This window comes from Acartia tonsa, chromosome 7 (assembly GCF_053477335.1).
Source record: "Acartia tonsa isolate MP-2025a chromosome 7, ASM5347733v1, whole genome shotgun sequence".
Classification (NCBI taxonomy): Eukaryota; Metazoa; Arthropoda; class Copepoda; order Calanoida; family Acartiidae; genus Acartia; species Acartia tonsa.
The window spans coordinates 32711647-32732719 of NC_137266.1; the positions used below are offsets into that span (position 1 = coordinate 32711647).

Consider the following 21073-nt stretch of genomic DNA (forward strand, 5'->3'; position numbering starts at 1 on the left):
TTTTTTTTTCATTTCATACATAGATAAAAGTCAGCAGTAAACAGTATATTTTCTTAGTAGAAAGCTTTGCGGAATCAGAATTAATTGCCCAAAATTTTCGTCTTCAATTTGAAAGCTTCAAACATAGCTGGATTCTTAATATTTAAAAAAAAGTTAGGCTGGCTACTCGCTGGTGAGACAAAATTATTTTTAAGAAAAATCCTCCAAAATCGAATAAAAAATTTTACAAAAATTAAATAAAATCTTAAAAGGGTTATTAACATATGATTTTATTCAATTTTTGTAGATTTTTGATCTGCTTTTGGATGATTTTTCACAAAAATAATTTTGCCTCACTATCGAGTAGCAAGTCTATCAGTTTTTAAGAATCCACATCAGCTTGAGTCGAAAGTAAACAATACTTTTGTCTGCTAGAAATGTTCCTTCTTAGATTTGACGAAAAAAGGGTTCAGAATATGCTTCTATTCTTCTATTTCTATTGTCTAGAAGTACTTTAATAAGATATAATAATCTGTGATTAAGCGTCTAACTAGTTGAAACCTGATAGAAATGTCTAATTAGATATTTATTTCTACTAACAAAGATAATAGGAGAGTTAAGATAATTGAAAAGATATGTATTGCAGGGATAAATGAATAAATATAAGGATATGAAATTTACTTTTTTTCAGAACTACAATGTGATTTTGTTTAGATAAAACTAAACTTGAATGACAGTTTAGATGTGTATCAAACTGCTTTATTCAGTGACTAGCTCAATGACTTAAATTTATGATATCATAATAGACCAATTAAACAACACTACGCATATATGTCTGTTTTCAGGTTTTATTTTCTAGGAACTAAAATGTTTTAAGCACCTGTTCAAGTTCCTGGTAGCATTTAGGAACGACTTTTTTTCTCATTTAATCCTTGGAAATTTCTAAATAAATTTGTCAGTTTCTCAAAATAAGAAAAAAATTTTCATAATTTTAAAAGTTTGTACAATAATTAATATTGCATCTATCCCTGATTTTTCTAATTCATTCCTAGATTCAACCTACTCACAATCTATTTTAATGCATAATGATCAACGTAGATAATTCTTAATTGATTCAATTAAAATCAATCTTTTTCATGATAAATATCTTTTATTTTACTTAATTATTGATGTTTCTTTTAAATATCTAATTTAACTAAATTTTCTTCTTTAGAGTTCAATCTTAAAAAATGTTTTTTTTCCAGCTATAAAACTAAACAAGGATGATAACATTCATAAGAACAAACAGAGAAATGCCAGTAAATTAAATCATTTATACAGATAAAATTCAATTTACGATAAATACATCTATACTTTTCAAAACGCGCTGATGAAAATACCCTGCAAATGAACAAAACTCTCGAATGGATTGCAAGAAATACAGTCAAAAAAAAAAAAAATTCCAACTGAAAATGACATAACACCAAAAGGGTTATGGAGAAATAGGCGAAAGAAAATTTAGATTATGTTAAAAATTATTAATTCTTCAAAATAAAATATTTATATATTTAAATTACATTTACTATTTTAGATTCTCTAGGTTTTTTTTATGAATGTTGTAGTTAATAAAATATTCAATTCAGTTTATTTCAATAGATAAACCCTGTTTTCAAAAATTGAAAATAGATTTCTTCATGGTTCAAGGAATAGATATTTTGAGTAGCAAAGATTGTCTGATTTTGGTCAGTAACATTTCCCTCTCACATAAGTATAGTTTAACATCAAAGTAAAAGAATAGAGAGGTCGAGCTATATGTAACACTGCCCACGGGGCGGGGATCCTTTCCCGATTTTGTATTGGATCTTTGAAATCAGAATAGCTTTAGAAATATAAACACGGCCGAGTCCCTACAAAAAACAGAAAGTAATTTGCTTGCAGACAAAAAGGTCTCTGCCACTTGGGGCAGGTAGTTTCTGAATTATACAGCTACTACTTAACTTTCACTTTATAACACAGAGAACAAATTATATAATTTTGTGTATTTAATTATCCGTATACCTATAAGAAGAATTTGAATTTAATTGATCAGTTCCTTTAGAATATCGTTTTAGAATCTGTTTCTTGTGTCTATTGCTCAGAATTCCTTCTCCTTTCACTAGAATTATAATTAATCAATTATTGTATAATACACTAATTGAATTTAAATTGAATTGGTTTTTATGTAGATTTATTTATACATGAAAATATTTTTAAAGTATTCATTAGAAAAAATTCCAAAAATAACAATTTGTCATAAATAATAATTATGATTTTGTGTTCTTTGTTTAAGACAATTACATCCAATATTTTGCACTCAAAGGCAGGACCAAATAAATTTTTTCTTACTAATGATCATTTTTGGTTGACAAAAAATAATTTTCTTGTAAGGAACTAGTATAGTTCAACGTTATTAAGAAAGGTACTTGAACCCAAAACTTTACATCTAAAATGCTAAATCACATGATTTTAATAAAATGCAATAATGTAAGGTTTACCTAAGCTTTGATTTAGAAGGCTATCTGAGGGCAAAAGCAAATCGTGATATATGTTCAACTAAATAAAAAATCATTTTGAATCAGAAAATTAAATGACAAAAGTTCTTAAAATTCATAAAAAATTGAAAATAAAACAAGTGGATGATTTATCAACCTGAGCGGAGCTTCCATTTCTCCAGAGAAGAGCATGTCCATTTCGTGGCATCAAATCCTAAACATTTTGCGTAACATTAAAACTTTGAAAAATATTATTTTCGTGCATTTCAAGACTTTGGATTTATTTGGCAACTTGCATGCCATAATAGTGTTTTTTCTTTGGTCCATTGTTATTCTATATGTATATAAGCATAGTATTTCTTTATTTCCACAATTTTAACACAAAATTACATTTTTCTTCAAACCTTGAATTTATACCTGTACACTCGATTTTGATGGCAATTTCTTGACGCTTGGAGTACTCTTTTTAATTGCCATTCCGACCTAAACAAATAAATAGTCAATTTGTGTATCCTTGACCTTAATAACGCTTTTGATAGCGACTGTAAAACTCAAATAATAGTTACTTGATCTAACCCGCAAACGTGGCTCAACATGTAGCGCATCATCTCGTCGGCGGTTAAGTGGTAGGTTGCATCTCAGCCCGACACGTTGTTATAGTTATTTCTCGTTCCAGGGATATAAAATGTACAATCATTAGCCCCTAGATGCCGAAGGCACGTGTAAAAAAACTGGTTTTAATCTTATGATACGGATATTAAATGGTTTTGAATGAATACAAGAAAAGTGGTTGCTATTGCTGCTATGTCAGGTGCAACTCATTACTATACATTGCACAGTTGTCTGTTGGATATTACTTAACCTAATATAAAAAGCGGATGATGAAAAGGATTCTCTAGATGGTCACTTAAAAATCGAAGGAGAATCCCGCCCTAGTACGTGGTAAGGTAAGGGACTTGAGTATTGTATAGGATGATTTAATGTATAAGAGGAAAAAAGAAAAAGAAAGTAAATTATATAGCTATGCTGCTTATAGCAACATGCTTCTTTTTAAAAGCGAAGCTTTTTCTATAATTATGGTAGGTCCGTCCGTATAATCCTCTCAAGTCCTATTAATGTAAGTATGTCCTGTATTTAAGCAGTTTTGAAAAAAATACTTACAATTTTGTTTTGACTTTTATACTTTTATATTGTCCTATTATTTCAGAACTTTGCTTTTATGGATGTTGTTCTCCTTATTAGATCTTGAAATATGCAAAACATGACTAAGATATGTGAGACAAGATAGTAACCACATCTAAATTCGGAAACAAATATTGAATGTTTTTGTGAAAATAGAATATATAACATGAGGTCTAGAGTTCACACAATATTGCTGATTAAATACAAAACTAGCACTACTTTTTAAATCTGGATTATTTGAAAATATCAAGTGAACAAAGCCATGATAAATTGTTTGTGTCTGTTGTCTGCAATGCTGAGCTGACCCGATTTTATTTACTTTCCTTTCCCATAACTAAACATTCTCTAACCTTCCCTTCCTTGTTTCTTTATTTATCCTTGTTTTCCCCTACACCAACCCATCATTATTTTCTGAACTTTATTTTTGTTGTATTAAAAAATAAACGAAATTAGGTCTATTATAGAAAATTATACATAGATTTTTTGGAATACTATCGGTCAAACAGCACTTTATTGGAATGAAGCTAGTGTGCTGATATTGTAATCCTGCTAAAATTTATTTTGCACATTTTCTCTGGTGGCGCAATTTCTGTCCATAGCTGGGTCCATGGCTATTTCAGATAAATTACAGAAAATAGCCTTTAATGTTCCAAAAAAATACATTCATTGGTTTTTAGACTTGATCCTATAAAGTTTAGATAAAATTGATATCCAAAACTAACTTATTTGTATACATTACACATGAAAGTAAACTTTTAACATCAAAAGAAATTGATATCTCTCTTTCAATTCATATTTGTTTAGTCTTTGCAAAATAAACAAGAATAACAATGTACATACAACAATTATTTTGCCTAATAATGAATGTTTACAAACTTAAAAACCTTTCTAGGCTCAACATAATCGATTTTATTTTACCCGCCGTTTGCTTGAACCTTAAGGCTGCCTTTTCAATATGAATATAATCTGCATTGATAATTATAATTAAAAATTTATTTTATAATAAAAATCTAGTATCTATACAACGAGGTTTATTTTGGAGGGGGGTACTCAAACCCTCCTGAGAGAAATCATCCATGAAAAAATACATATAATTTTTACTTTTTTCTTTAAAACTGAATTTAAAGTGAAGGATCCCTTCCATAAAGTGCCCCTAGAGGATTCTAGGGATGTTAATGCACAATATATCAGCCAACTGATCGATATAAAGGCTTAGGATTCAGAAATTCTTTTCAAGAAAAGCGCAAAAATTTTAGGAATAGTCCCTTTCGTGGAAACGTCCCTTAAGGGGCGATTCGTCGTATTTTCAAAATGGCTTTTAATAGGTCATTTTAGGTTAGGTTAGGTTATATTGGGTTAGGTGATCACCCAACATGGTTAGGCGATTGGCCCCGAAGGGGATAGAAATAGGAGAAAAGCTACTGTGAAAAAAACGAAGAATCGCCCCTTAAGGAGCGTTTCCACGAAAGGGACTATACCCCAAATTTGTCTACAAATCTAAGGTTCTACTAAATATTATTTATTAAACTGTACTAACCTTTGTGACGTTCTTTAGCAGTTTCCATCTTTCTGTGGAGGTCTTACTGTCACCTGAGAAATGTTTTCATTTATCAATTCAGTCCTGAAAGACTAAAAAAGCTTGTGGATTTTCCCACCTTCCAAAAATAATAAAAATTTTAATTTGTTTTGAATGTTGTTTTCATAAAAACATTAAACACAGTTTATCTAGCTGTGAATGACTTTAGTGATTTTCTATAAAAACAATGGTCCGTTAAAAAATAATTTTCCAATTAAATTTCTTTATATTAGAATAAGTATTGTATTGTCCAAAGGAACACAGCAAAAATAAGTTTAACATAGTTATCATTATATCTTTAATAATAGCAAACTAAAATACAGTAGACTGAGAAACTAAGCGAATTCTTAAGAATGCCAAGAGAGAAACCACTAAGTAGCTTTCTTAAAATGACGAACGGTCACTCGTTCCAACAAAAATACTTATAATCACTACTTGTAGAGTATCTGTACTGATTTTTTTGAATGAAAATTATCATTAAATAGGGATTTATGAACGTCCATTATTATTTTTACTTTTAAATAATATTTCAAAAATCTGAATAATGCAACTAAAATAAAACTTGAAAAATCAAGTTTGTATTATTTAAATTTATTTTGATCAGGGATAAGGGATGGGAAACCTGACCGAAAATTAGGTCTCAGCCTCCTTTTTAAAGTGATGGAGCAACTTTTCTTTTTTGCCTATAAAATCAACTCATTTCCGCCAGTTCATTATTGGCTGTAGGCCAATATCCAATAGCCTGAAACTTGCTTTTAGCATTAACCAATTAATTAATAACCAACGCTTCCTCCATTTCCTTATTGGCTAAATTAATTCAAGCAAACATAAATTTCTGCTATTAGAATGAAAACAATGGAAATTTTCTGCTATCAGAATGACAACAATATATATGACGTCCAATCACATCAACTTATTATTAAATCTACACATTAATAAATGTCCATATAGCAAAACATAAACAGAGAGATCGTTTTTTGAATACTGAGTAGGATTCAACATTTTATACTTTTGAACAATGTGAAAAACTCATGTCTTTAGACAATTTAAAAGTTATATTTCATGTGGAATTGATAACCCACCTAAATGATTACAAATACAAAACTAGTTCAATATGTAAATAAAAGTGTACTGTGTTTTGTTAAAAAAAATTTCATTAATTTTGGTAAAAATTATTGCACACTTAATTGAACTTTTCTGTTAATTTTTAACGTAAAATTAATTTTTTTAAAATTCTTAATTTATATGTATGCTATGGAACAATTAGTTGATAGAATGTTACCCATGTACTTATTCAATTCTACTTAATTTATTTATTAAAGCTGGGGGGCTAAAGTGGTGTTTATTTCTATATACAAATTTTGGGTTGAAGTAGATCCCCCCTTAAAATATTTGAAAATAAATCAGATTTAACCATCTCAAAAAAAAACTTTTTTTCAAAATAGGGGGGGGGGGGGGGGTTGGCGAAGTAATGACCATCTTAACGGGATTCTACTTAAAGCCACTAACATATTGATTCTTTGAAAAGTTTTATTATATTTTATGCTAGGTGGAATCAACTACCTGAATTCTATTCTATATTTTTTTTCTTTGCATTCATATAATAGCTATTTCATCATTGTTCATAGTTTTCAAATTTAACTTCTGCGTCATCCCGTAACTAGTTTTTTAGGCTTAGTTAGAAAAAGGGCCTGGAATAATATTTTCTTACGTTTCCTATCTCTTATTCCTGATTTTGATTAGAAGATTATTAACATAAGATACGATAGTTGTCGTCAAACGAGATGTTTTTTTAATTTTGAAAAATTTAATCATTAAAATAGTATGACAAAGAAGGTGTATCAACTTTTTTTTTATAGCTAGCCGGTTCTTTTAGTAAGTAGTAGATGTAAAATTTTTCATAGAATTCAGATATGCAATCAGTTTTTTTGTAGACCTCTTATTTTTTAAGTAATTTAAGTTTAAAAAAAAAAAATTAAGTCGATTTTAAGGTACTAAAATGCAACAAAAAAAAGAAAGAAAATGGCCATTATGAACAAAAATAGTAAGATCTTTAATTTGACACCTTACTTTTTCAATTCTGTCAGGTAATTATTGAAAAAATCGATTTTTTTAAACCCACGAGAATAAAAACTTTGAACTTAATTTTATTATTTCACAGATAAAAAAATATTACGAATTCATTGTAAGCAAAATTGAAAAAAAAAGTATACAATATAGTATATAAACTACAATAAAAGGAATTATATGAAAATATCATATTATATTGTACAGGCAACGTCTTAATTCTTGAATTGAGTATAAAAATGGGAAGGGGGTAAAGAGGGGGTAAAAAAGGGAAGACGATAGTGTTGCCTGAACAAAAAATACAATTGGCCATTTGTTTAATTTTTATTTTTTTTACTTTTTTTCAATTTTGCTTACAATGGATTCGTAATATTTTTCTGATTCTAAAGGTATATATGAACCCATGTTTTTTATGTCTGTTTGAGAAAATATTTAGGTCTAAAGTTTTTATTGAACCAAGGTTAAAAAAATAGATTTTTTCAATAATTACTCAACAGAATTTTAAAAGTAAGGTGTCAAATTAAAGATCTTACTATTTTTGTTCTTACTGGCCATTTTCTTCTTTAATTTGTTGCGTTTTAGTACCTTAAAACCGACTTAATTATTTTTTTAAAAAACTTAAATTACTTAAAAAATAAGAGGTCTACAAAAAAACCGATTGCATATCTGAATTCTATGAAAAATTTTACATCTACTACTTACTAAAAGAACCGGCTAGCTATAAAAAAAAAAGTTGATACACCTTCTTTGTAAGCAGATCTTAGATTAGACTATTGTCACAATATAAGGAACCCTAGACCATAAATTGATGTACTGTACATGCCAAATGACAATAAACAAAATTAGATTTTAACCTTTGGAAATATGGAAAAAAAATTATTACTTTTTCGGCAAAACCACAAGCTTCAAATATACAGAGTGGCCTCACAAAAATATTCACCTTTAGAATTGCTATGATCCATAATTTTTAGATTGGGACACTGTTGAACAACTTGTGTGTAGCTTCCCTGACAATGAATAGCGCCATTTCTAAAAAAAAAATAAAAAAGTTCATTTTAACACGGCTAAGCAAAATTGTTGTAGAACCAATATTTCAATATGCAACTTTTTAGAGTAGAATCTACAGAAAACAGGCAGGTTTGATAAGGCAAGCGTTCTACCCATTTCAGACCCAATAATTTCATCCCTCCTCCCCCCCCCCCCCCCCGGTTAAAAACATACCTGAGATAAATAATATGATGGGCGAGTTTGAGATGCGTCAGCTGATCTGTGGTCATTATAACTGTTCTTCTTTTCTTGAGAAGAATTCCTCGGATAGCTTCGTCCATGATAGAGTTGCGCATCTTGTTATCTATGGCACTGAAAAATACATTTTCATAAGTTAATCTTTGACAGAACGTGTTTAGAAAAGATTGGAAAAGAATTTTGCCATTGTCTTCCCTTCACATCGCGTGCTCTTCTTTGTATTTATCTACTAGCAGCTACTAGGGCAACAAAACTGGTTTTTAATCTTGTACATTTTTATGTCCGCGGAAAGCAGTTTTAATACGATGCGATAAATAACTATTTTTACCTGAATGGTGAATCTAGGAGAACAGTGGAAGCTGTTGAATAAATACATCTAGCAAGACAAAGTCGTTGTCTTTGACCTCCAGATAACAGGACACCCCTTTCTCCAACCTTTGATGTAAAAGATTTATAAAAAAAAGTTTGAACTGAGAAATAAAGGCGTATATAAGTTCCCTTGGCCTTGAAGACAACAAGTGAGAGATGATGGTTTTAAAACTTTGGGTACCAGCTGAATCAAAATAGAATAAATACTTTCTTGTCAAATGAATCGTCACAAAACAAACATTAGAGTATCTAGCAGTAAATCACATTTACCCAAATGGCCAATAAAAATCCCATGAAAAATAATTAACTTCATCTACCCCAGATTATATTAAAAGTTTTATTATACAGACGGACAGATAAGACAATTTGTATGTTTGTATACCTCAGTATTGACTCCTTCTGGAAGTAGATCTATCTCTATGCTTAAATCACAAGCCTAGATAAAAAATTTGTTATCGGATTTAAGGTCATCAGATATTAGTTACTTATCCCATCGTAATAGACTTCGCTATGCGGATAGGATAATGAAAAATTATAAGAACTATAAATAGAAATTTAATTAAGAAATCGGCTTCTCAAGGCCTACAAAACTGGTGGTAATTATTTGATTTTAATTTTATATTCCAAGAAAATTACAACACAATAATATACATAAACTTTCAGTATGGCTCAGAACCGGTTCTTATCCACATTATTTGGTTGCGAAGTCAGACTGAAACATTTTTCACCTGTATCACTTTTTCAAATCTCTTTTGCTTGTATTGTCTTCCAAAAAGAATGTTTTCCTAGAGAAAAAATATAATTTAATATAAGTTCTTCTGGGTATAGTCCCTTTCGTGACATCGCACCTTTAGGGCGATTCTTCGTATTTTTCACAGTAGCTTTTGCCCTATTTCTAGCCTCTGCGGGGGGCTCACCCTGTGGGGCCAATTATCTAACCCTGTGGGGCAATCACCTATCCCAATATAACCTAACCTAACCTAAAATAACCTATAAAAAGCAATTTTAAAAATACGACGATTCTCCCCTTATGGGGCGATGTTACGAAAGGGACTATTCCCGTTCTTCTTAACCAATGTCAATTATTTTGGTGGTATACAGTCTTTATGGAGTTATCAAAACAATTCCTATTTCAGCTTTGTCATTTTACTAAAAAACAGTACTGTCTTATTGTTGCTGAATAAATGTGATTAAAGATAATTTTGCACATCGAAGTTAATTTTTAAAGGTAAACCAAGGATATGTAGAAACTAAGGCAATTATGTCCATAAGAAGCACTCTACATTATATTTTTTAAAGCACTAAATAGATCATTGGAGGCATTTTTTGCGGCATTTTTATGAACCCCATAAATTGAATGATAAAAAAGTCATTGTAGATTACGTACTTGACAGAAATATTTTAGTTTAGATTAGTTTTGCTACTCAATATGTGCAGAAATAGAAAGAAATTAAGTTGAATTGTTGTTTACATTACAATCTATTTTCTTCTTATATTACAACTTATTTTCCTTTTCTTGAAGGAAATGCATCCTTTAAATTTGTGTTTGGTTTTCCGAGTAAGAGGCCAAAAATCTATACTTTAAGTTTTCATGTCCAATCACTAAACAAAATTATCCTGGTGCTTATGAAATAAAAAAAAGAGTTTATTTAAAAAACTTTAATTCTATTTTTTTAATATGACTGGGACTCATGCTTTGTTGCTCAGTGTAGTAGTTGTAAGTACATCGAATGTTGTTTTTGCCATAACATAAGCATGAGCTGGATAATTTGAATAGTGGTGGATTATTGAATAAAGATTTCAATGATAAAAATGTTAGATAAATGTTATTAAAACATTATTTTTGTTTACATTAGTAAATCATAACATTTATTTATCGCTCGTATTAAATACAGCTGTCCGCGGATATAACAATTAAACATTATAAGATTAAAACCAGTTATGTTAGCCCTAAGAGGCCGAAGGCCCGGTTCTAACAAAAGTGGTATTTTATGATTTATATTTAAATATTTTTGGATATTTTTCTGTAATGCGATGCTAAAAATTATCTTTAGCATGGCTGAAAACCAGTTCCAATCCTGCGGATATTAATCGGTTTGGAAGCCCTTAGCCATACTGAAAAAACAATACTAGATATATTTTTGAATGAATATTACCTTTATAGAAGTATTTAGAAGCCATGTCTCTTGCGGAAGAAAAGCATACTTGGAAAATGTTTCTTGTGTTTCAAAATCTCTGGAACCAGTTGTTAGAATGGTTTCCTGCAGTTTATTTATATTTTAATACATTTTGAGTGGTCTGGTTGTTAATTAATATTTCATGAACAGCTACGCTAATAAACTTTTTTTTATATATTTAGCATTGGTTAGTCTTATTTATTTAAATCTTTGACTTAGTCTCAATTTCATTATTATATTTAATTGTAGGTTATTTTATATTGTAAATACGTTTCATGTGGCGATCAAGCACTTGCATATAAGCAAAATTGATCTTTTAACCCTTAACGGTCGGGGGGGGGGGGGCGTTGAACGCCCCCCCTTCCGGTTTTTTCTATCTCATTTTCTGTATGTGAAAGATAAAGAGCCCAAACTGCTTGACTTTTTAAGTATGGGTATGACACATAACTGAGAGTTGGAATTTTTTGAATATCTCCATCCTGGCGGGCACAGGATGCCAGCAAACCTGGCAGGGTCATCCAGGTAAAGAGCAAAAATATTTTTTTGACTAAAACAAAGCATTTTATCATACCAAAATGAAAAATCCTCTAGTAGTACATCCTTATATGAAATACAGGTGTTCAAGTCAATTTCAGGTTCCAGGTATGATCCTGCAGGTCCTGATCCTCCAGGTCTCCAGAAATCTTTAAAAGGCTCCTGTGGCCGCAATTTTTGACTTAGAGACTTCAAATTTTAAACTTAAGCTTTTCTTACATGACTACATAACGTATTAAAATTTCATGAAGATCCGCCGCCGTTTTCCCGCCGACCGCCGACTGCGGCGGCTGGCAGCTGCCAAGTACAGCTGCGGCCGCTGAAATTTATATTTTTATATTTCTAATGTAAAATTTACATAAAGATAAACATTTTCTGGGAAAAAATTTTTCTTCTAGCTTCAAAAATAAGAAAATTACAGCCGTTTGAAATTTTTAAATAAAAAAAGACCTAAAAACAAAGGTTGTTAAATAAAAGGGTGAAGGAAGCGAAAATTGACTTAGACTTATAAAAGGTCGGAAATTCATTATCAAACAGGGGACTTGCACAAAAAAAAATAAGCCCTCTAGCTCTAATAGGAACTGAGATAATTAGGGGGGGCGTTGAACGCCCCCCCCCCCCCCCCCCCCCCGATCGATTAAGGTGCGGCAAGGGGCCCGACTGTAAAGGGTTAAAGAATATTTAGTTTTTAGTTTTTTTAAAAGGAGCATACTTTAAATTTGTTCCATAAAGTTTGTAATGTGTTTAAATTGTTAGGTTAATGTTTATAATTATTTTATTATAACATCTCTAGTTCCTCTTTTCATGTTTGTTAATTATTAATGAATGCATCCTTTATTGAAAAATTGAGGATCACTTACATAATATACAGTTTTTATTTCAATACATACTATCTACTCAAATATATCGGATCAATGAGAAATATTTTTAAATGTCATTCTTAAAAAGGCAAATCAGTGAAATAAAAAAGGAGGAAGAAATACAATATATAAAGGGTGTGCAAAAAAAATGCGGACCTTTTTAAAATTTAGATTGCGCGGCTTGTGTTAATAGTAGAAAAACGTTATGCATACCATTAGAACCGTTATAAAGTCTATTTTTTGGAAATATAAAAACGATTCCTATGCTACGTATAGTTTAGGAGCTATGTGGTAAAATGCCCCAACTGGCCTAAAACTTGACTTGCGAGTAGATCATTAAAGATTAAATTAAAGGGTATGCAAATAAAAATACGTACATTTTTAAAATTCTAATTGCTCAGCTTGTGTTAATAATAGAAAAACATTATGCATACCATTAGAACCGCTATGAAGTCTATTTTTTGGAAATATAAAAACGATTCCTGTGCTACGTATAGTTTAGGAGCTATGTGGTAAAATGTCCCAACTGGCTTAAAACTTGACTTGCGAGTTTATCATTAAAGATTAAATTTTTCCACTTTTCTCACATTTATCAATACAGCTCCTAAACTAAAAATAGCACAAAAATCGTACTTATATTTCCAAAAATAGAGCTTATGACGGTTCTAACAATATACATAGAATTTTTCTACTATTCACACAAGCCGAGCAGTTTGAATTTTAAAAATGTCCGCATTTTTTCACACACTTTTTTTTTATCTTTAATGATTTACTCTCAAGTCAAGTTTTAAGTCAGTTGGGACATTCTTCTACGTAGCTCCTAAACTATAAGTAGCACAGTAATGGTTCTTATATTTCCATAAAATAGACTTCATAGTGCTTCTTACGGTATGCATAACGTTGTTCTACTATTAACACAAGCCGCGCAATGGGAATTTTAAAAAGGTACATATTTTTTATATACTTTAATCTTTAATAATTTACTCGCAAGTCAAGTTTTAAGGCAGTTGGGACATTTTACCACATCGGTCCTAAACTATACGTAGCACAAAAATCGTTTTTATATTTCCAAAAAATAGACTTCATAACGGTTCTAATAGTATGCACAACGTTTTTCTACTATTAACACAAGCCGCGCAATCTAAATTTTAAAAAAGGTCTGCATTTTTTTGCACACCCTTTTATATATAATCTACTATAAATATGATGGTGTGAACGGAAGTCTTTTGGTTAATGGTATAACATATTAGATATGATTGTTGAGTTATAGTCGGAGAAAGTGTTTATTGATATTCAAAATCTACAAAAAAAATGTACGGTTGTTAATTTTACTATGAGCAGAGAAAATAAAGTTTAGACAAACAGAAAATGATAGATGGAATTATACATTACCTTCGCCACTACAAAGGAAATATTTAAAAATATCTAATTTCATAGTTTATAATATTTTACTTACACAATAAATCTACTTTACATAACACTATTTTTTAAATGTAAATGAAATAACCAAAACAAAAATCCCGTTTGGTTACGAACATTCAAATTGTTTTTCGTATTTCTTAGAATGTTTACTTAATACTTTTATTTCTATCTAAAAGTTTTATAGAGGCGATCTCGTGAGAGCATGGTACCCTCACTAACCCCAAAATAGTTGTGAGAAAATACAATGTAAAGTAGAATAATATCGGCTCAGCAGTTATCGAGATCCTTCAGTACACATAGACAGACATCCTGTTACTATTAAACAAGGATTATAAGCTTGTTACTACATTGCATTATAGACCATGATTAATTCAAAAGTATTTTAATTTCCTTGAGAATGGAAGCAAGAAGAGAACTCTAAATGTTTATAAATATGAAATATTTATCTTTTCAAAAAAAGGAAATTTACTGATTAAATCCGGCCAAATACATATCAGGCCCAACCCTAGGTAAATCAATATAATACCATTGCTTTCCCTGATATTTATCAGTTACCAAAGGAGGAATTCGTCTATTGTCCAATCTCAACAACGCAGGGCTTTTTCCACGTGGGATTCTCAAAAATCTTACAAAACCTAACCCAACTTATATTAACAAAGTCAGCTAGTTATTGGATTTAAATTAGAGTATTGTTTTTTATAATATATTTTAGTTGTCATATTTTTCCTTTCCGGATCCTGAATCTCCGTAGATGATTGTCAGCTTTCCAGGAGTTATTTCTACATCTAGACACAAACAAACATTAAATCAGAAAATTAGTATCCTTATGATAAAGTAACAGGATGTTTGTCTGTCTGTTTGTTTGTTTGTACCGAAGGATCTCGCAACCGCTGATCGATGTGGTTATCCTTTACAAAGTAGTTTTTCATAGGTCCTGGGAAGATTTATAACTATTTTGGGGGAGGGTATCACATTACAACCCTCCCAAGGGAAATTGACCATAAAACACGGGGCTTCATAACCCCAACTTATTGTAAGTTTTACCCCTTTGGTAAAAATTTTCACAAGGGTAAATAGAAATTTCCTCCTCCCAAAACATAATTTACCCCAAATAACACCTACAGACACCCATCCTAATACTTTGACGAAAAAAGACTAAACATACTTAAATTATGCAGAACATTAGGTCCCCCAGGATACCAAGCAAAACTTGTTTCTCTCCATAAAAATAGTTTATTGTTTCTAAAAGTAATAAAAATCAATCAAATTTTAAATTTTAACAAATGATTTATCAATTTTGCAAAACATTTTATAATCTTAGTTATTAGCCCCTGTAGGATTTTCCTTATACCAGGTTAACCTAACCTTAATCAGGCAAAAAAAATAGGCATCTTTAAATCCTGAAATGAGGTAACATGAGTGCTATTTGCTTGTATGTACCGAAAGTTCTTGCTTATTGCTAGACCGATATGGCTCTTCTTTTAATTGAAGCTTTATGTAATCGCCTCAGAAAGGTTAAAATATTTTTTATTCTTAAAACTAAAATTTAAAGGTGGTGGGGCCATCTATCTCATATCCATTTCTTCTTTCAAATACCTCATAGTATAGTTGATTCTAGATGAGTAATACAAACATTGGTTGAAGGCTGAAGCTTATTCTTTTGTATTGGTAATATACAGAAATGTAACTCAACCAATACTCAAAATAAATTTTTTTCTAAATTTTAAATTGGTTTTTGGGCACAGGTGTGGGATTATTTTTAGTATTTAAATTTTGGTGTTTTCATACTATGAATGATTTTAAGTTAATGTAGTTATTGTCTCTTGGTTAATTTATATTGTGTCAAAATACCTGTCTAATTATACTCAGGGATAAGGGATGGGAAACCTGACCGAAAATTAGGTCTCAGCCTCCTTTTTAAAGTGATGGGGCAACTTTTCTTTTTTGCCTATAAAATCAACTCATTTTCGCCAGTTCATTATTGGCTGTAGGCTAATATCCAATAGCCTTAAACTTGCTTTTAGCATTAACCAATTAATTAATAACCAACGCTTCCCCCAGTTCCTAATTGGCTAAATTAATTCAAGCAAACATAAATTTCTGCTATTAGAATGAAAACAATGGAAATTTTCTGCTATCAGAATGACTACAATATATATGATGTTCAATCACATCAACTTATTATTAAATCTACACATTAATAAATGTCCATATAGCAAAACATAATCAGAGAGATCGTTTTTTGAAGACTGCGTAGGATTCAACATTTTATACTTCAGAACAATGTGAAAAACTCATGTCTTTAGACAATTTAAAAGTTATATTTCATGTGGAATTGATAACCCACCTAAATGATTACAAATACAAAACTAGTTCAATATGTAAATAAAAAGTGTACTGTGTTTTGTTAAAAAAAATTTTCATTAATTTTGGTAAAAATTATTGCACACTTAATTAAACTTTTCTGTTAATTTTTAACGTAAAATTATTTTTTTTAAATTCTTAATTTATATGTATGCTATGGAACAATTAGTTGATAGAATGTTACCCATGTACTTATTCAATTCTACTTAATTTATTTATTAAAGCTGGGGGGCTAAAGCAGTGTTTATTTCTATATACAAATTTTGGGGTGAAGTAGATCCCCCCTTAAAATGTTTGAAAATAAATCAGATTTAAACATCTCAAAAAAAAACTTTTTTTTAAACAGGGGGGGGGGGGGTGGCGAAGTAATGACCATCTTAACGGGATTCTACTTAAACCCACTAACATATTGGTTCTTTGAAAAGTTTTTATTATATTTTATGCTAGGTGGAATCAACTACCTGAATTCTATTCTATACTTTTTTTCTTTGCATTCATATAATATCTATCTCATCATTGTTCATAGTTTTCAAATCTAACTACTGCGTCATCCCGAAACTAGTTTTTTAGGCCTAGTTGGAAAATAGGCCTGGAATAATTTTTTCTTACGTTTCCCATCCCTTATCCCTGAATTATACTGCCTTGCGCAATTTCTTTTTGCTCCTACAATACTTAAGGCTTTGTAGTAGTACACTACACAGTCTCATATTTTCAGGGAGCTAAAGTGATAAGCAAATTGACGATAAATTGATGAACATCCCCCCTTCTGTAAATTACAATTATTGGTTTAGACGTTTGGACACTCAACTTCATGAACCAATCAATCAAAATTCAATAAAATTCCTCAAAGTTGTTGGGTAAACGAATAAGAAAACGTTATTGTAAAACTTTGGGGACTACACTAACAAACAGCCCAATGTCCTCTCCCTCCCTGCATACTTTACATATTTAAAAATTTTGCGCTTTGAAAGATAAAGTACAGTGTTATTGCTGCGGTACTTAACAAAGCTACTCATATATATTTCTTAATGTAATCTACTTTTGCTTATTCTAAATTTAGTTGAAAAGTGAAAATGATTTGAAAGGTTTTCATGAAACTTGAAGAAACTTGAGTGTGAGAGAAGATTTGAATATTGTTGACATACAGAATCTTTGTTAAATTGTTAAAAATGTTTTATCTTTTTAGAGAAGAAACTCTCCAAGTATCTTCTTTACTCCTCTACTAGCGGTTACGCCTCTAGAGGCCTCTAGCGGAGCGTGAAGATTAGCTGTTTACCAAATGATATTTTTTTTCACGCTAGATGGGATAAGTTATATTTTTTTGCGATTTATCTTGGGAAAGTGTGGGTATCCTTACCCAAAATAGTTATAAACCTTCACTGGACTTATATGAAGCTAACCTTTAAAGGAGAACCATATTGATTCAGCGAATAGCGAGATCCTTTGGTACAGACAGATATCCTTTTACTTTATTATAAGCATATTTTTAACAATCTATATCTCTATCTCTTGCACTGTTTAAAAAAACGGGGGTTTAAAAGGTTATATGAAAACAACGACTTTGGCTGATTTATATAATTTTTGCATTATTTGCACATGTTTGTGCTTGAAAAATATTTTTTTTAAATGATTATGAATAAAAAGTATAAATTGGTAATGTAGTGGGTCTTACTTGAGATACTTGTAAAATAAGCAGAATGGCATTTTCGTGATCCTAAACGAGTGGACAGATTTTTATGAAATTAGTACCATTTTAAAGCGTTAATTTTTCTCTATTGATTTTTCTTTTATTTGAATTTTTAAGCCCACAAATGACGGATCTCGAGTTTTAATTATGAAACATTTGTACTTATTATATTCTGTTAAAATCTTGATAATCTTGTGATATCTCATATGAGGCCATATTTTTTCCAAGAAATCGATATACATATAATGCTCCGCATTTATATGTATATTTGACCTTTCTATCATCTACGCGTGTAGGTTTTAGGCGATATTTAACTTATGTACTTTTGTAGAAGAGAGCTCCAGTTATCCAGGGATTTGGCATCCTCAATGCATCACGGAGATTTTCCATGCACAACTGAACGTGACTAAACGGGAAACTCAACATACACTCCGGCCTGCTGATATATCCTACGCAGACCTACGTGTATCCCTTGCCATCCCTGTATGATCAGAAACGCCCCCTCAATACTTCAATACTCTCTGTAATTTTCCTATATGTATATTGATATAATATGTATTCATTAATTTTGTGTAAACTATACTTGTCTATTGAAAATACATCAGTTCCGCACAAACAGTTGTTAGTAGAGTATCAACTCCAATTTGTGGGCAGCTAATCCTAGCTGCAATTAATTATCCAGAAACATATAAAATCCCCTGTGGGTACTTGCGTGTAGTATTCGTTATTTAACTTAGCGGAGACGTACAAACGAAGGGAACGAGTTGCTTCGCTCTTGGATCGCTTCAGCCACAACGTTACCATTCCAACGTGAAGTGCCGCCACACCGCTCGAGGCGGGCTTTAATAGTTTTTAAAAAGCTATCTATTACGTCCGATCTGCTACAGTCAAACTGGTGACAGCTGTGCTTGGATAAACCGCAGTGCTCAACAGGAGATTTACGAGGAAATTACCCAGAGGAACTACGGTAATTTCGGACGATTGTGTACATCCAGACGAGTTTTATGAGAACTGAGATCAGAAAGGACGAAAACCCCTGTGTTTGGAGACCAGTGTGGAGCCATTCTGACGTCTGGGACATCAACTTGGTAAAATTTTCCTTAAATTTTGAAGAAATTTCGTTAAGTTTCGAGGATGGCGCAAGCTCAACAGGCCGCTGATCTGGAGCAGTTGAATTTGCAGCGTGCTATTCAAGAGGCACAGGCAGCAGGAGCGCCGAATGAGAACGCTCAACTCATTGCGCTAGGCGAAACCTGGTTGGAGAACCAGCGCCGGAAGCTTAACAAGCAGAATTTTCCCCGGTTTTGCAACCGTGCCGGAGAAGATTGGGATGGCCACAAGACTAAGATGGCCAACGCGTTTAGAATTGCCCGTCATCACCCATCGGATCAAGAGGGCAGGAAAGGCCAATACATCCAGAGTCTCGACGGAGAAGCGTTCCAGATGGCCCGAGAAGTTGCTGACAACCAAGAGGCGCTCACCCTTGAGCAGGTAATGGATAGGCTGGATGCCATATTCCTAGCACCATCAGATTCAGACATCAACAAGGACGCGTATAAGCAGTTGTCGCAGGGCAAGAACGAGATTCCGCAGACGTATCTTGCCAAGAAAGAGCAGATGTGGTTGAAGGCCTACTCCCCAGACAACCGTGATCCAGGCCAATTCCGGAAAGAGGTAACCCTTGGTTTACGCCATCGAGAGGTACGAAAAAGAGTTTTCTGTCAGCTACCTAGTATTACCAGCATGGGTGTCCTACGGAACGTTATTATGAACGAGATTGCCACGCAGCGCCAACTTATTCACCATGGGGATGCTGAAGATACCTCCATGGATGGCCTCGCCACGTCCAACCGTGTCATCTATCGCAACGACGGCACCGAGGATATGGAGGTCAACGCTGTCGGAGATGGAACCAGTAGCGTCAAGTGCTACAATTGTAACCAGACAGGCCATTATTCGCGTAATTGCCCTAAGAAGAAACAGCAAGCGAGTAAGGGTACGGGCGGTGCCACCAAAGACAAACCGAAAGGCAACTGTCGGAGGTGTGGCACGCCTGGCCATTGGCAGAAGACGTGTACTATTCCTGAGGACAAGCTGGCGAACGTGCGCAAGAGGAACCAGGAGAAGAACGCCAACAGCGGCGGACGCGGCCGACAATATCAAGATCGTGGCCGACACGCCGTGCGAGAGATGCGTACCAACGAACCTGGAGACGCGGACAGTGGCGTAGGAGATGATGACCAGGCGCAGTTCTACGGAGATGTCAACTGTCTGGAAGCAGTTGGCCACAGAAGCAAGACTTCAAAAAATGTGAGAGAGGGCTCCCGTCGGTAGGTCGGAGTCCCTCAGCAGCTGTAGACCCTACCACCCTCAATCAGATGCAAGGACGGAGAGGCGCCCGGGCCATGGTTAAGATCAGCCTGCGTGCAAATGGACCGACTGTGCGGACCTATGGTCTCATCGATACCGGTAACAAGTTGCACGAAGGAGTCGCCGTAAATGAGGAGTTAGCCCGGAAACTACAGTTGCCGATCGTTCCTTGCGAGTTATCAGTGGGAACAGCGGCGAATGGCGGCGATATGGACGTCATCGGCCGTGTTTACAACATCAGCGTTATCTTGGGAGACGACTGTCCTAGCTACATTCGAGAGGCCTTGGTTATACCTGAGCTTCGCACCCCCATCAATCTTGGGTGCAAGTGGGTCGAGGAGATTCGTGGAGTTCTAGATTACTCATCACCGGTGCAGGCGGCGTTGGTCGTGAAGCAGACGAGAGTCCCGCTTGTGCAGTCCATCGACTACGAGGTTCCAAGTACCTCAGAAGACGAAGAGCGGTCTGGAAAACCGCCGGGGGAGCACTCGCCCCCCAACCCTCAGATAAGTGTTTCATTACGAGCCTTCGAGGAGCTGAATGCAGAAATAAGTAGCTATAGTAATGCTGTAAATGTTTGTACGCCCACTTTTAAAGATTTATGTAAAGCAGAAGATAATTTTGCGAATGGTAATGTGCACCATTCACGTGAGTTTTTAGCCCTTAAACCGGATTCCGTCGAATCATATGTTGCGCAACTTTCTTTTAAGCACAAAGCAAAAGCAGATTTT

At 32.9% G+C, this 21073-nt stretch overlaps 2 protein-coding genes across 2 annotated transcripts in view; both read right to left on the bottom strand.

Moving 5' to 3' along the window:
- Window positions 1-2000: 2000 nt before the first annotated feature.
- Window positions 2001-13395, bottom strand: LOC145324503 (ATP-binding cassette sub-family C member Sur-like). Its single transcript, XM_080167087.1, has 12 exons — window positions 13387-13395; window positions 11085-11189; window positions 9657-9713; window positions 9311-9364; window positions 8888-8994; window positions 8536-8673; window positions 8255-8343; window positions 5209-5261; window positions 2907-2972; window positions 2647-2703; window positions 2493-2550; window positions 2001-2113 (listed from the first exon to the last, which is right to left on the bottom strand). The coding sequence occupies exons 1-12, from the start codon at window positions 13393-13395 to the stop codon at window positions 2001-2003; spliced, it is 906 nt and encodes a 301-aa protein (XP_080023213.1).
- A 1234-nt stretch (window positions 13396-14629) lies between these two features.
- Window positions 14630-21073, bottom strand: part of LOC145324504 (ATP-binding cassette sub-family C member Sur-like) — a 31997-nt gene continuing 25553 nt past the window's right edge. Inside the window, exons 14-15 of the mRNA XM_080167088.1 lie at window positions 15087-15163; window positions 14630-14706 (exon numbers count right to left, since the gene is read on the bottom strand). Of these exons, the coding sequence (XP_080023214.1) occupies window positions 14630-14706; window positions 15087-15163 (154 nt within the window). The remainder of the gene's footprint in view (window positions 14707-15086; window positions 15164-21073) is intronic.